This window comes from Callionymus lyra, chromosome 5, assembly GCF_982586985.1.
Source record: "Callionymus lyra chromosome 5, fCalLyr1.hap1.1, whole genome shotgun sequence".
In the NCBI taxonomy this organism is placed as follows: domain Eukaryota; kingdom Metazoa; phylum Chordata; class Actinopteri; order Syngnathiformes; family Callionymidae; genus Callionymus; species Callionymus lyra.
Window position 1 is genome coordinate 14,902,803 of NC_141822.1, and position 15,631 is coordinate 14,918,433.

At 37.0% G+C, this 15,631-nt stretch overlaps 1 protein-coding gene across 5 annotated transcripts in view; it reads right to left on the reverse strand.

Annotated features, from left to right (window-relative positions):
* Window positions 1–324: 324 nt before the first annotated feature.
* The window catches only part of vav2 (vav guanine nucleotide exchange factor 2), a 184,451-nt gene continuing 169,144 nt past the window's right edge, over window positions 325–15,631 (reverse strand). For 3 of the 5 annotated variants that reach the window (XM_087791084.1, XM_087791083.1, XM_087791082.1), the window contains 11 exons: window positions 13,496–13,509; window positions 13,382–13,400; window positions 13,050–13,177; window positions 11,708–11,779; window positions 10,838–10,899; window positions 10,646–10,762; window positions 9,499–9,586; window positions 9,269–9,392; window positions 4,796–4,885; window positions 4,222–4,376; window positions 325–2,037 (listed from right to left, as the gene is read on the reverse strand). In XM_087791084.1, the coding sequence (XP_087647210.1) occupies window positions 1,990–2,037; window positions 4,222–4,376; window positions 4,796–4,885; window positions 9,269–9,392; window positions 9,499–9,586; window positions 10,646–10,762; window positions 10,838–10,899; window positions 11,708–11,779; window positions 13,050–13,177; window positions 13,382–13,400; window positions 13,496–13,509 (917 nt within the window). In that variant the 3' untranslated portion in view covers window positions 325–1,989. The remainder of the gene's footprint in view (window positions 2,038–4,221; window positions 4,377–4,795; window positions 4,886–9,268; window positions 9,393–9,498; window positions 9,587–10,645; window positions 10,763–10,837; window positions 10,900–11,707; window positions 11,780–13,049; window positions 13,178–13,381; window positions 13,401–13,495; window positions 13,510–15,631) is intronic. The other 2 variants (XM_087791085.1, XM_087791086.1) reach the window with 2 other exon arrangements.

Consider the following 15,631-nt stretch of genomic DNA (forward strand, 5'->3'; position numbering starts at 1 on the left):
TCCATCCATCCATGAATTTGGGACATTATAGATTGACACACGAATCCATCAATCCAACCGTCCAGTGACAGTTACATCCATCCATGTCATTTTTTTTCGAATGCAAGATATATTCAGTGAAAATCAAAATTCAAAAATCATCATTCTCTCACCTGAAACTGCGACACGTCGTCTTGCTCCGTTTATGATGGAATACCAGATGAGGACAGATTTCCTCCCGCGGTGGAATCGAACCATCAACCTCACTTTGAAAGAAGCCACATTCTTCATTACTTCATTTCTCTGAAAGAGCTTCAGCAAATAAACAATACATCACCAAACGCATCAAAAGCGAAATATTTATTTCATGATAGATCTTAATTTTTTGGAAAATGACTCAACCATCGAAAAAAAAAAGAAAAAAAATCTAGACGATGAAGTACAAGATGTTTTTTGTCACGTTTCTTCTTTTTCTTTTCATGATGGAGGGTAGACTGACAGGAGTTGAAATATCAAGAGCCACATGCGATGGGTTTCTGACCACGACAGCGACAGGAGTCGTGTGCCTCCAGAACACACCTGAGACCACACAATGTGTGCGTTTGGTGTGTCGCCTCTTTACACGTTTGATCCCCAAATAAATACTTTTTTATAAGCGAATGTGCTCAGAGTTCACCTTTGAATCCAAAGATTTACCAGGAAATATATTCAAAAAGTTGAATTAATGGTCATTTAAATTGATGGAACTGGTTATAAATCAATTCATATTTAAATGTTTTGCTCTATGATGTAAATCAGAGGGCAGAGAACCTTTTTGAATTTGTATTTTTGTCAAATTCCATGTTAATTTTCAGTATTTATTGAGGAATAATCAAGATTGTGAAGACTGAGCACATGGCGCCGAACAATCCACATAAAAAAAATGGCTCGTCGTTGAGTAACATTTCTTTTTTTTCTACTCAAACTCCTGAAAAGTGGCCAGAATAAGGCAAAGTACAAAACAAAGCATTTGACATTAATTTTGGCAAAACACTGTCGGTTCAAGTTGACGTCATGATGAGAAGGAGGACGGGCACAGAAACCATGAAGGGAGCGGCGGTTCGTCGCGGAAAGAGTCATTGCACCTGTAGGGGGCAGCACTGACAGGGTGTGTGAGTGTTTGTGTGTGGTCGATTTTTGTAAACAAAGTCTTGAAAAGTTCATCCAGTGTCCATGAGGGATGCGTGAGATACAGACGAGAGCTTGAGGAAAGTGGTGAAGTCCCTCTTTCCTTCTCTCTCACTCCATGGTCTCTCGTTCTGATGTGCACAATGTTTCGAGGGTTAGGGGGGGGGGGGGCGTTGTTTACCGGCTGATGTTGAGGTTTCAGTAAAGACGACGGTTCTTCAAAAGGCACCTTAACTGTACATTGGTCTTTTTTGTGTTTGTGTGGGCCGAACATGGACACATGCAGAAGTTTAAAAAAAAAAAAAAAAAAAAAACAGTCCACAAAGTCGATTTCCTCCTCTGGTGTCAACCCACAAGGCATCACCATGACAACTAAGGCAAAAAAAAAAAGTCTTCACAAAAAGAAAAGTGAGCACGTCTCTCTCTTTCTCTCTCTTCCTCCGTCTTCACTAAAGTGTCCTCCTCAGCTATATCTGGTGATAATAATCTCTATTTAATAAATTATCTCTACTGTACAATTTCTCCTCCGCCCTCAGACCTCAGCCCGGGGGCGACCAAAGTAAAGCTCTACTTTTCTCTAGCGCTTCATCCTCCTCTCTGTACACACACGGATGATAACACTGAGGAAACAAAAACAAAATTCAGAAGATGAAGAGAGAATCTGGGTAAGAAAATAAAAAAAAAGGCTTGAAGATTTTAACGAGAGTCCAGCAAACGACAGCAAAATGTTTTTGTTTATTTTCCCTGGAGTGTTTGTTTTCCTGGAGAGTTTCCTCTGAGAACAGCAGACAGTAGATGTGGCCCTTTCTTTTCTTTTTTTTGTGTTTGTTTTGAGAAGGTTTTTTACTGCACTCCTTCTTCATCCACATACGTGGAAGGAAACCATCCGATCTGCAAGAGAAAAACAGCATCGATCAGTCTCGATAAACAAGCCGGCAAACCGTCCAATTAAAAGGCTCGACGCGGAGATTAAAAAGAACGGTCTTAGAAATCCTCGCAAACTGAGGTCGGAGGATGTCAAGGTAAACTGAAGATTCGTGCCGTCGAGGAGAAGAAGAAATGAAGCAGTTATGAGGCAGTGAATCCTGCAGACAAAAGTGATGACTCACTGAAACCATTTCTGCGAATAGACCAGGACTGACGATGGACAAATAGAGCTTTTAGAAGATCATGGTAATGGATAATGATGTTGTCAAATCCTTGCCAAACAGTTGCTCGTACTTAATGTTCCATATACTAAAATAAACCTCTAAAAAAAGTGTAAACAATAATTGCAATGGCTTCTAAAGATGAAATAAGATGAAATAAAATATGTGATAAATATTTCTAGAACAAATCAAGCACTTTGGAATGTTGTTTTGCACATTCCGGGTTATCGTGTTTTTGGCGTTTTGCGATGATTGCGGTGAGAAAGAGGCGACTCATCGATGAAAGAAGATGCATTTTTAATCCTCGCTTGAATATTTTTTCTCATCAACATCCTCTTAAAGGGCAACGAAAAGCGTACAAAAGCAAATAAATAAGTTTAGGGATCAAGTACAAGTCAACTTTAGATCTCTAGATCTCTCCGTCACAAAGTTCACCACATTAACTTCCTCAAACTATCTTGGTACCAGCCTTAACCAACCGCTAAACTGCTTTAAAATCAGTACGTGCAGGATCTTTAAGGGCAACTGACGTCAATGTTTGCTTTGTTTATAAAACGATCCCTCGCCTGGTGGAGACCTCCTGGATTTATGACGCAGTGTGACAAATCTTGCTTGATGCTTGACCAAACACAGCGGAGAGGGTGGGGTTATGGTAAATTTTTAGCACTACAAAAACACAGGTGGTTTAAGTGGGCGGGGCCTAAGAACAATTCCTTAAGTTATATTTCACTGAAAAGGGATTTTTTTTACAAGCAGACACATACTGATGAGTACAAAAGAGGTAGCAGCACTAACTACTACTACTATCTACTCTCATTAATGACGGTGAAAACTGCTGAAGCTTCATGAAGCAGTGTCCTTAATTTCAGAGCCCACTAGATGGCACTCTTTGCTGTATAATACATAACTTGGAAAAGATGTTGAGCCCACACATGATGGCGCCACCTACGGATCTCCAGAAAAATGTAATGAAGCTTCATCAACACTGAGAAGCCTGAGTAACTGTTGCCTCCAGTTCTCTGCTTTCAGATGGTGTTTGAATTGTTTAGAAACAATTTACATCTCAGGAGTTCCTGTGATTAGACATGGGATTGAAAATCTCTCTTATTTATATCTGTATTTGTTTGTCTAAAAAGGTTCAGTCGTACTATGTGTCTTCACCTTGACACTGGTTTAATAAAATGCCCTTAAACAGACATACAACTAAGGCTCGATCACAAAATGTTGGTTCTAGTGGCACTGAGCAAATCTTTTGAATAGAACCGACTATTAAAACAAACACATTATAGTCCAGTAAGGGTTTTTTGAAATGACCAGGAAGGTAAAACTGAAACTGACAATTGACAAATGCAGGGCAAGGCCGTAAAACAAGGCAGTTACATTGTTTTGACACTGGGGGGAGCCATCAGTAATATTCTCAATCATCCATACTTGCTTCAATATTAAATATGTCAATTAAAAGACAAACAATTAAAGGAAAGTAAGATTTCTTCAGAAAAAAGTAAATCTATAAGGGAAGAAAACCTATGATGAAACTGAGGAATTCACATTTGACAGTCAAATTAAAAAGTAAAATTAAATCAATGACATTTTAGGAAAATTATGAATAAATACATCTAGAAAGAAGATGTATTTGCAAGTGCACTATTACACTGTTTGTTGGTTTTTTTCTGCTAGAAAACTTTGGAGTTGAAATTTACCAAATATGACAAATTTAACTAAAGATGTGTCTGTTATTGATTAATAAATGCATTTATTTAATCAAATGTATTATATAAATGTATAATAACGTAAATAAATTCAAAGTGAACAAATGGGTAAATATTCCATAGAACCCCATTCAATTATTACCCAGACGTGTCTTGTGTATAACAAAAACCTTTTGTTTTTTCAAACTGGAAAAGCATTTTTCGTCTCCAATACTCACTCTTCCGTTGGCCTCTCCTTTCCACCAGCCCTGATCTCCTCCGATCTTGCTGTAAATCTTCACCACGTCTCCCTCCCGCAGCGACAGCTCCCTCATGTCCCGGGCGGCGAAATTATACCGAGCCACCGCCGAACTCACCACACGAGGCGTAAACACTGCAAGAAGAAGAAGAAGGAGAAGAGACTCAATCTATTTATACCGGCCAGCGTGATGGCAAAAAAGAAGTCGTCTGGTGAGGAGAAGCAGGGGGAAAAGAAAAAAAAAAAAGTCACACTGGACGAAAATAAATAACAGCAGTGGACGCTGGTAAATGAGAAGAAATGACAACAAGTTGTTTCATTAGGCCTGAGGAAATTGGTTTTCTTTTCCAGGGCATAATGAGGGAGCGTCATCACTGGGAACAGTCGTGTTAGTGGAACGAGCAGCACGGAGCAGCGTAATGAGGTCGAGTGCAGAGGCTGATTATGAAATTACAAGCGGGAAGTGATAATGGTGGGCTGGAAAATGAGGGGGAAGGAGAGAGAGAGACTAGGAGAGAAAGAGAGAGGGAGATAGATAGAGAGAGAGAGAGTACCTGACCAAAAGGGAGCTGAGCTCGGAGAAGAGGAGAAGTTGAGGCCCTGCGGACTGAGGAAGGAGAAGTTGTAGGAGGCGCAGGTGGCTGCTGAGAGGTGGAGAGAAAAAACAAGGGGGGAAAAAAAGGGAAATCATAAAGCCGGGGAAATGTTCTGAGGTGCATGCAGAGCGTTGGAAGACGTCGACGGTGCGAGCCTCACGCTCTCTTGCTCATTGATGTGCTCGTCGACGGCGAGAGGCGGCGTCTCATTATTTGGAATCTTTTAGTCGTTTTTTTTTTTTTATTATTTGTCGGCGGCTTCAGATGATTTATACAAAAAGAATGTTGTGATCAAGACGATTCTCTGCCGCCCACTTCCCACGATGGCGAGGATTGTTCATGATTTTATCAAAGATCTACGTGGTGTGTGTGTGTGTGCCGCTTTCTCCAAATCGTTTATGACTTGTTATAGATCAAGTCCATTAACCGCGGGTCACACTTTATCACTTTTCCTTCCTCGTTCCTCGTTCCCATCACTCAACCTTTAATGATGACTAGAGAAGGCGCACTACAGGTAAAGTGCAGGATGTTGCATGAATGTGAAGCACGTCTTAAGGCAAGTGACGCCGAATACACACAAAGCATTAGTGAATCAACCAATTAGTGAGTGTGTAGAAATGTGAAAACATTGAAAACCATAATAAAGTGAAAATAAAATTCGAGAAACTCAATTAAAACAGCAACATGTACAATTTGTTTCAAATGAAAATGTTTTTGATGAAGGTTTAGTAAATAACACAACATAAACTTAATGGTTTATTCCAGGTGTGTCAAAAGGGGACAAAATAATTTTAGTTACGGGGCCGAAAAAAGGATTTTTGATAGTTTGTTTTCATTCTTTAAGGGTCAATTCATCCCAACTTTATTCGTTTTTTTTTAGTCTGACTTACTTAAAAGTCTTTGTTTAATCGTTTTCATCCATAAGCTAGCTAAGCTAGTCGTAACAGTGCTAACCGCCTCCATTCTAAGGTTAAATTTACCTGTAACACTTATTATATCTGTATATATATTGAGGATTACAGCAACAGTATGTAAGTAAAACTCTCTAGCTATTATTTTAATAATGTTTTCCACTATGCAACTTTCCCTCAATCTGCTTTACAGTAGAAGTTACAAGAAGATAAAACGAGAAAATGACTCTTTAAAGGAGCCAAAACAAGGCAGTTGCGATGTTCCGACACTGGGGGGAGCCAGAAGCAATATTCTCAATATTACATATTGCTGCTTTAATATTAAATATGTCAATTACAGGACAAACCGTATTAAAGGAAAATATTTACTTTAAATAAAACATAAAAATATGAATAAATAACGGTTGAAACATTTAAAAGTAAATTTCTGAGATGCAGTAAAAATAACAGTGAATAATACAAACAAATTCAAGCTGATCTACAAACAAGTGAATCTGTTCTTTTTCTATTTTCTTTATTCAAACGCCCTCACTAGCTTTTTCTCTCTGCTTTTGCCGTGTCCACCACAGAGCTTTCATAATCCGAACACGACTTTGATGAACCACGGGGCCGAGTCTTCCGAACCGTACATGACACACACAGCGACTAGTGTGGGTGAATCTTTATCTCCGACGGCAGAATTATCCTTTCACCCGGGACATTATGTTTCTGAGCGAGGCCAGCTGGGTCTGCGTGCGGAGCCAGTAAACGCCCGGCCAAAAAAAGATGCCGCCCGAGTGGAGGGCACAGCCAGGATTCACACAGTGGGACGGTAGGGAGAGCGGCCAAAGAGGAATCCTTTTTATTCAGGAAACAAACTGTGTCCATAATAACGCTCGCTATTTTTGCATGAGCGTCTCTCTTTTTATGAATCAGGCTTGTGTAGGATCCGTGCGTGGGTGTGGATACATAGAACTTATTCTTGCTGTATCCAAACATCTCAAGATATATTTGAAGTTTCTCCTGACATAGTTCAAATCTTCGGCTTCCTTCAAAAAATAGTTTTCTCTTGTGTTTGAAAACGTTTTCTCTTTTTTTTCTCCTTGCATTACAGTTAGTGCACTTTCCTTCATTTTAAGTGGATCAAAATGTGGAACTTTTCTGTAGCTAAATAAAAATCACGGCCCGTTACCAACATTTTTTAGCTCTCAATCAGGGCTGGTTTGAAAGATATCAAGAACTTATTATTATATTATTTTATTATTATTGATTTAATTAATAGTGTTATTTATTTCCAGAGTTTATTTCTGTGAAGAACCCAGAAAGGATTATTTTGTTACGTTTGGCTTCCTGTGCATTTTTACGTTTCGGCACTCTTGCGATCGTGACCCTTTTTCTGTTTCTGTTTTGTTTATGTGGCCCTCATAATAAAAAATCTAGTGACTCCTGCCTTTGATGCTAAATAAATGCAATCATTTCTTATCTAAAAATCATCATTAATGCCTGATCTGTAGTTATACTTCTAAGCTCAGGCGGAAAAGTTAAGATAAATTTGTATTTATTCGCTTTTTTTGTGAATGAAACTAATCAAATTAATTGTGTTTTTAATCTTTTGTTTGATCTTGATAAATAACAAATCAAGTAGAGGAAATTTTGTAGTGAAGAGGAATACATATAGGAGAAATTACACCTAGGTCACAATAGAAGGAGTAAACAGGGAGTTATGCCTGAGAGGGGAAATATAATTTATATAGTGCAAATGTTGAAATAATTAAGATTGTACTTTGATATTTTTTGCAAAGCAGAAGAAACCAGGTTGCATTATCAGGGGCAATGTTACAGAATATCCCGACCTGACCAATCCAGTGCTGTGTCTCAAATCGCACACTTCTCCAAGTGCACTGCTTTACAGTTCACTGTAAAGCAGTGCACTTACTTGCGCAGTGTTCAAATTTCGACAAGGTAGTACTGTCTCAACACAGTACAACACTCTGACACTGAGGTAGTACAACACTCTGACACTTTCATTTGAAATAACGTAAAGTCACTGTGTTTAGCTTATTTTATTTTATTTATATTTTTATTTTGTTTATACTGTCATTATATTCAGTTACTGTTTTGTTATTTAATGCTATCGTCCTCTTCTGTGTGCTTTTTGGTTTTTCTCTATTCCTTCTGTGCTACTGGAAAACAGAAATTTCCCTGAGAGTGTCATCTCAAAGGGATCAATAAAGTGCAGTCTAAGTCTAAGTCTAAGTCTGTCTCAAATCAAACACTGCCGCTACACACTTACTGGAAATGACTCGACAGGTTCTTCTTCTACTACTTTTTCACACTGACTGCGACGGGACGTTTAACCCTATCGCCAATCACTAGCGACAGCGCTTTTTCGGCAATCAAAACAAGTTATTAAGTTGTGTTGCATTGTGTTATTATTGTTGCTGTGTTGTTTTGTGGTAAAATTCTCAAGACATTTCATCGTTAGCCGCAGGCCACGACCGGATGGCGGCGGTTGAGGGTGGAAAGTTTCCATCGATCCCCACCAATGTTCTAGCTGTTTGAGGTAAGGTAAGGTAAGGTAAAAAACTTTATTGATCCCTCAGGAGGTCTCCTTCGGGAAATTGTTTTTTTTTTCCAGTAGCCAGCAATTTTTCACAAACAATAAAAAATAATACATAAAAAATAAAATAAGAAGAAGAACATAAGAGAAAGAACAAGATGACACAATCTAAGTATAAAGATAAAGACAAAGAACATAGATCAAAGAAAAACAGTACACTGTTTAAGTGTTAACGCACTTGTGTACTCAATGTTTAAGTGCAGAAGTGCACGATTTTGGGACACACCACATTATAGCAGACACTTCTTTGGAGACAACATTAAGCTTCATCATTTTTACTTTACATTTGATAAAGATAATTGATAGTTGTGATAACCCCTAGTAATCATCTTTTAATTCCGATAATAATGTTCCCTTTTTGTCCTTCGGTTCGCCATTAACTCACAGCTCACCTCCCCTCGGCTCCTCCTGAGATCAGATCTCATCAGTGATTCTGAAAAATCACGATGCTGCTGATGTGACTTAAAATCATTTTTTTAAATCTCTATTTTATTTTTTTTATAATTAATTTAGGATAAAGACACACATCCAAACACAAGGATTAAAACGTTCATTTCTTTACCCATCATGCACTGTGTTAAGAGTGCGGTCGCAGATATGAGCGGAATACAAGAAGATATCGGTTCGAATCTCGCCTCGGAACATAACCCACTCCCGTCACTGTGGGGCCGGCGGATCGATGGCTTTGGCAGAGAACGTGATTCATCTCAGAATTGAAGCCAAGAGCTTCATCTCCAGCTGATCCGGGCAGATTAAGAAGCTTCCTCGTGCCTGAGTGAGTATATAAGCCCAGCGGGGAGACCCTATATATGGGCTTCCAGAAAGTATGCGACTGAAATACGGTTCTTACCACGAGTTAATGAAAGACATCAGTGAGTAAATATCACTGCCCGGTAAAAAAAATTAAAAAAAGCCACCCACCTGGCGAGCGAGTGCTGGCGCGTGTCAGCGACCGCTCCCTCGACTTGTACGGATACCGCAGCGTCGTGTCTAACAACTTGAAGCTCTCCTTCAGTGAATGGGCCTGATAATACTCCACCAGCTCCTGTTGCGGAACGAGAATAAACGAGAGTAAATAAAAATAGAAAAACAAAAGAGAGAGAGCGAGCACCCCCCCCCCCCCCCCCGCTGAGACGCCGTGGTTTTCGTACCAACAGACTCTCGAACTTCTTGGCCTCGGTGATGTGGATCCAGCTGTCTTTCTCGATCACTTTGATGTGTTTCACTTCGTCGTTGAACCTGGAAGTCATAGGCCTGTCAGTCACTGAAACAAAGGTACTACAGGTTTTTTTGTTTTTTTGCCTGGCTTAGCTTTTTTGTTCATAGTAGCAGGAACATTTTATAGTTTATTTTGGTGAAGCTACTGACGAAACCAAGTCTATTTCCTTTCAAAGGAAAAGTTCCAATTGAAATGTTAAAATGTCAAATGGGGTCTCTAGGAAAGGTCAGAGGTCAATTCACATTTCTATCTCAACATTTGACATCACCATGAAGCTCAATAGAAGACACAGTGCCAAGGTGAACATAATTTTAAGGAACCCTTTGCTGAAACAAGCTACAAGTTTGATTAAAAAAGAACATCTGCCCTTCATTAAAGTGAAACTAATGTGAAAACCCCATCTCTCCTGACTCACTCTCATGTTTCAAATGTTGAAGTCTTCCTCTCCAAGAGGCAGTAAGTCCATCATCATGAACATGAACTTATTACTTTATAAAATTCTCCTCTAAAATCTCAGCGAACGAAAGGTTACGAGAGCGGAGTCCATTATGACGTAATAATGGCTTCACTCCTCCTCCAGCCAGCTGTCATCCCGCCCCGCTTTGTTTATACAACGATTCCCTTGGATGTGGAGACTTCAGGGATTGACGACGCACAGTGACAAACTTTGATGTTTGACCGATCACAGCAGAGTGGGCGTGGTTATGGTAAACAAGATTTACTCTAAAAAACAAAGAGTTTTCAGATACATTTACTGATATACACACACTTTAGCGTGAAAGTACTTGGTAAGATCCGTACAACTTTTTAAGATTTATTTTTTATATGCTACATGTTTGACATGTGGCCATGGTTACAGATAAAAGATAATAAACTAGAGTTAACTTGAAATTTAAACACTTTTTTTTTAATTACTAGGTGTTAAAATATATTTTCTTTAAATTAGAAAGATAAGTTCAATAAAAATACAAGTTTATAAAGAATATTTTCTTCTATGAACCAATAAAATAAAGTGTAAACTAGACAAATAAAGGACTTAATGATTCCTTCATGATTCCTGAGCCTTGAGTCGCACTCACTTGATGCTAATAGCGAATCTCTCCGCCTCGGCCGTCCTCTCTCGGATCAGGTACGTGCCGCTGCAGTGGGACTTTAGGAGGTTGTCGGCCTGTGTCCTCTCCATGTTGCCGGCGAACCTGTCGGGAAGCAAGTCACCTCCACGGTCAGTATAGAGACGACGGTGCATTGTGGGTAATCAAAGAGTCTCTCACCAAGGGTAGCCGTAGTAGTCGGATTCTCTGGAACACTGGCGGCTGCATAATGTTTGGAACGGCTGTGAAAAGCAGTTTGAGGTTATTGTCAAATCATCCAAAATATCACTTGATTTGGTCAATAACAGCACGCTGGACAAACCCCTGTAACCATGAATATTATTAACAAAAACTAAATTAAAAACTTAACTAAATGTCTAAGTTAATAGCTCATTTGTTATCGTTGATAAATAGTAAATGTTTTTTATTGTTTTTGTCTTTGAATGTGCATATTTTGATCAAAAATGTTTAAAAGTTTAATAAAAATCTAAAATGGCAAGAAAAGTAGATGATAAGCAGGTAAATATTCAGTTTTTCAATATCTTTTTTGAAGTATATATGGTCACGTGCATTCTTGACTTCCACGTCAAGATACGAATTCTTGTAAACGATTATCATGAGCGTAAAACAAATAAAAAAAACAATCACAATACAACAAAAAACAACAACTTAAAAAGCAAATTAACAACAGATAAACATGCATTTTTTAAGCTGGAATGTAAATACTATACTCTATAATAATAAAACAATGAGATTTATTTAGACTAGGAACACCAGAGATCCTTCCTTTTCTTTCCTTTTTATTAGTTTAAATGAGTGGTACAAAATGCACAGAAAAAACATGAATAAAAGCAATTTAAGAACATATAATCACATGCTTTTAAAGCCGAAATGCAAACAATATTAAGTCTAAAAGGAAACTATAATAGAAACTTTTTTTTTTGTGATTTTTGGTGTAAAAATCAACTTAAGATTTATGTTGATTATTTTATTTATTTTAATAACATGCACGTGTATACTCAGAGTAAAAAAGCCGAAAGAAAAACTTGCCTTTGGGTCCAAACAAGGTTTCACACATGAACTGGGGAAGAAGCCGTTCTTTTGGGACTGAATCAACTTCCCCTGCGAGAAAACAGAAGAATCATGAGTGAACTTTGCGATCCGAAAACTCACACACTTTAGCTAAACTGACTGTTCACCGTCTAAACCCTGGAGGGAGGAAGCAAGTCGTCGATTCATCTGGAGTTTAAATATGTGCGGATAAAGTACAACAACCTGGCGGGAAGCCTCGGGGACATTCTCAGTGGCACAAGTGATACAGAGACTTAAAGTCAGTGATGATGGGAAATGGCCTGAAGCAGAGTAAATATAAGTTCTCATTCTATGCAGAGGAAGTTGTGCATGTTTATGTGTGTGTGTGTGTGTGTGTGTGTGTGTGTTTGTGTGTGTGTGTGTGTATGTGTGTGTGTGTCAGTTACAAACAAATAATTCAGAAGAAGAAACCCTGATGCCTTCAACATTTAAACATTGTTACATTTTGTAAAGAAACATTTGATATAATTGTGTTGAAATGTGAACTCAGATTTAAACGATAATGATCTAAAAGTGAAACTACATAAAGGAATAATATCGCGTAAGATACGTGCACCATCACAAAATAGACACTAGAGGGAGCCCTCACATTAGTTTAGAAGTGCGGACTAGAATCGTTTTATACAATTTTTACATTTTTAAAACGAATAATGAACAAAAATACTCCTACCTGGAAGTTACAAAAATTTTACATTTCATTAATCTTAAATAAAAATGAATGTTACGCAATAAGATCACTGTGTCCACCAGATATTAATTTCTTATACTTCATTTATACTTAACTACTTGATACAATTGCTTCAAAATAAGAATGTTTACTACAGATCTCCAAGTGAAGGTTAAGGCTAATGGGATCGTTATTTTTTTTTTAATGATACGCATTGAATTATATATAAAAAAAAATATAGAACTTCAGCTATACAGCTACTTTTGGTAATTGTAAGAAATACAAAAGTAAATAAATAACATCCTGAAAATCCAAATAATTCCAATATTTAGAACATATTAATAAAGTTTGATTTCCAAGATTGGAGGTTCTTTTCTGCAATCCCATAATCCACCTGAACTAACTCTCTTCTCCCTAACTTCTCCCTTGGTTTTTACGACATATATTTTTAAACCTTTGTCGTCGATACGTTTCTCATTTTCTTGTTTTTGTTAATTTGATTCACAACCTTAGTAGAAAAACTAAATACTTGGCTTAACCCGGACAGCGGCCACATATTTCAGTTAGTTAATCATTAATCGATCAATACTGTTGACAATAGAAATAAATTGCTGTGAAGATTGTGTCTCGTACCTCCCACCACGTGGTGTCGGGGTCTCCCTTCAGCAGCTCGATGAACTCCCCAGTTTGAAAACACAGAGCCGTCTTCCCTGGAGGTGCAGGAGCGCCGTGGTAGTTCCTCACAGCGACCATCTTGGGACCTGAAAAAAAAAAAAAAATGTTTGTAAGTTTCCTTATGAGCAACAATATTGAGCTTCTGTGAAAAAGTTGCATCAGACCATTAAACACTGATGTCGCTGAAACTAAACATGTCCACTAGATAGCAGTAAAGAGCCAAACTTGATCTCGACTCACACCAACCATAACTCAAACTAGATTCATTTAGGATCGTAGTGACAACGTACCTGAAGATATACCAGGCTCCTAAAAGTAAAAATAAAAAAAACATCAGACAACAATACTTGTAAACTTTGGTGACAATATTCTGACACTCTTTTTTCTGAGAAGCTTCTACTCACCAGGTCGAGAGGATCTGGAAAAAAAGAAAAGACAAATCAGAATCATTGAATGAATGAATTAAACACTATTTCTAATGTTGTAACATTTACATTTATATCAAGAAAAAACTAAAATATAAACTAAAATCATTTTTAATTCGTATTTTACATTTATGAGAGCGTTAATATGGAAATTATATCAGATTAAATGAGGGAAAATAACCTTAAACTACAACATAGTGTTGCTTAAAAGGGAAATCATAAAGGTTTTCTTTTCAATCTGCATAGTTGATCTTTAAAGAACCAATCCGGGCACAGCAGTTCACACTGAGTCCAGTTCTGCTCGAGGTTTCTGCCTGAGAAAAGAAAGTGTTTTTTCGCCACTGTCTCTCATTGTGATTCGCTGCATCCTCTTTTCCTCTTCTCTTTTATAGTGTTTTTAAACTGTAAAATGTCTTTAGATGACTCTTATGATTTGACAATTTAAATACAATTCAATTAAATATATGTATATGATCAGTATTTAAAACAGTGAACCCCTTTTTATAACCTCAAAATGATTATATATATTCAGGTTAGAAGGGTTTTCACACTATTGTCTTCCCTCTCTTTGCTGCCTGGTAACAGTGGTGGAAATGTCGAAGCGGTGCTCAATCTCTGTCGACCGTTGTAAAGAAGCTTAAACCTCAGAGGACAAACTCAGCTTATGTTGCCTTCAAAGCCGAAAACTGCATTTTACTAAAACCTGTTGAGGTCAAATAGCTTTTTATAAGGAAGGTCATAGATCATTGTCAGTGTAAACATTACATTTAATTTCAAAATATATTGAGTTAGAGCAGCAACACACTTAGTACTTTAGTATCAAAGGCATCTAAATGTCCTGAGGGTCCACATTAAAAACTGTCACCGTTCTAAGAGGAAAATCAAGCCAATTAATAGACTTGGCAAAAAAACGTAACATGATTAAAAGAAAATACTTTGATTGGACACAATAGAAACAAAGGTGATTAAATGTTGGCAAAGATATGGAGAAGTTTAAGGGCACCATGACATTTAAAAGAAAATCTATAATTATAGATTAAACATGGAGGCACTTTATTTCAACAGGTAATGAAATTCTGTCTAAAAAGAAAGAAATTAAAACAATAATAAGTAAAAACAACTTTATAAAATGGGACAAAAATCAATCAACTAAAATATTAAGAGCAAAGCTTAAGAACAATTTGTTGACATTTTGCCCATTTTAAACAAAAACTTTGATTAAAGATACAAAATTCAGGCATTTTATTAAAAAATTAAATGAAATCAAACAACAATAAATGAAAGAAAACTTGATGACAAAACACAACAAATGTGATATTTGATACGTGAAATTTTTGTAAATCATCAGACTTTTTCAAATAAAATAAATGATTATTATTATCAATAAAACATGAAGGAACTTTATTTAAAAATGTAATTGAATACTTTACAAAGAAAGAACTTGAATAAGCGAAAATAAAATTAATATGTGGGACGTAAAACAAACTTGTATAAATAACGCAAATTGTGTTGCTTTCTACTCTCTGTGCCAAAATTGAAAACAAAAATATGTATTTATGGATAAAAACATGGAGGCACTTGATTTGAAAATGTAATTAAATACTTTCCAACTAAGAAACATATGGAATAACAATTAGTTAAAAGTCTTAAAATTAAATAAATTAACTTTTAGTTCAACAATAATAAGATTAGCCATGAAAAACCTCTACATGACCAAGTTTATATCTAACAAGGGCCACATTGATATAGTCAAAGGGCCAGATGTGGCCCCTGGAGCACACTGTGCCAAAGTCTGCACTTTTAAAACAACATTTTTACAGATCCATTAATCTATATTATTGTTATTCTCCAACAAAGACAATGAAATTAACCTTTTTAGATTTAAGTTAGCTTCTGTTGTCAATCATTTTATTAATTTCAAATGAAATAAAATGTAATTAAATTGTATTTAAAGTGTCAAATCAAAACATTATTTCATAACACTTTACAGTTTTAAATCCACTTTTTTTTTTTATTAGAGAAGAGGAAAAGCCGGTACCACAAAATAACAATGAGCGACAGTGGCGAGAAAACACTTTCTTTTCACAGGCAGAAACCTCGAGCAAAACCAGACTT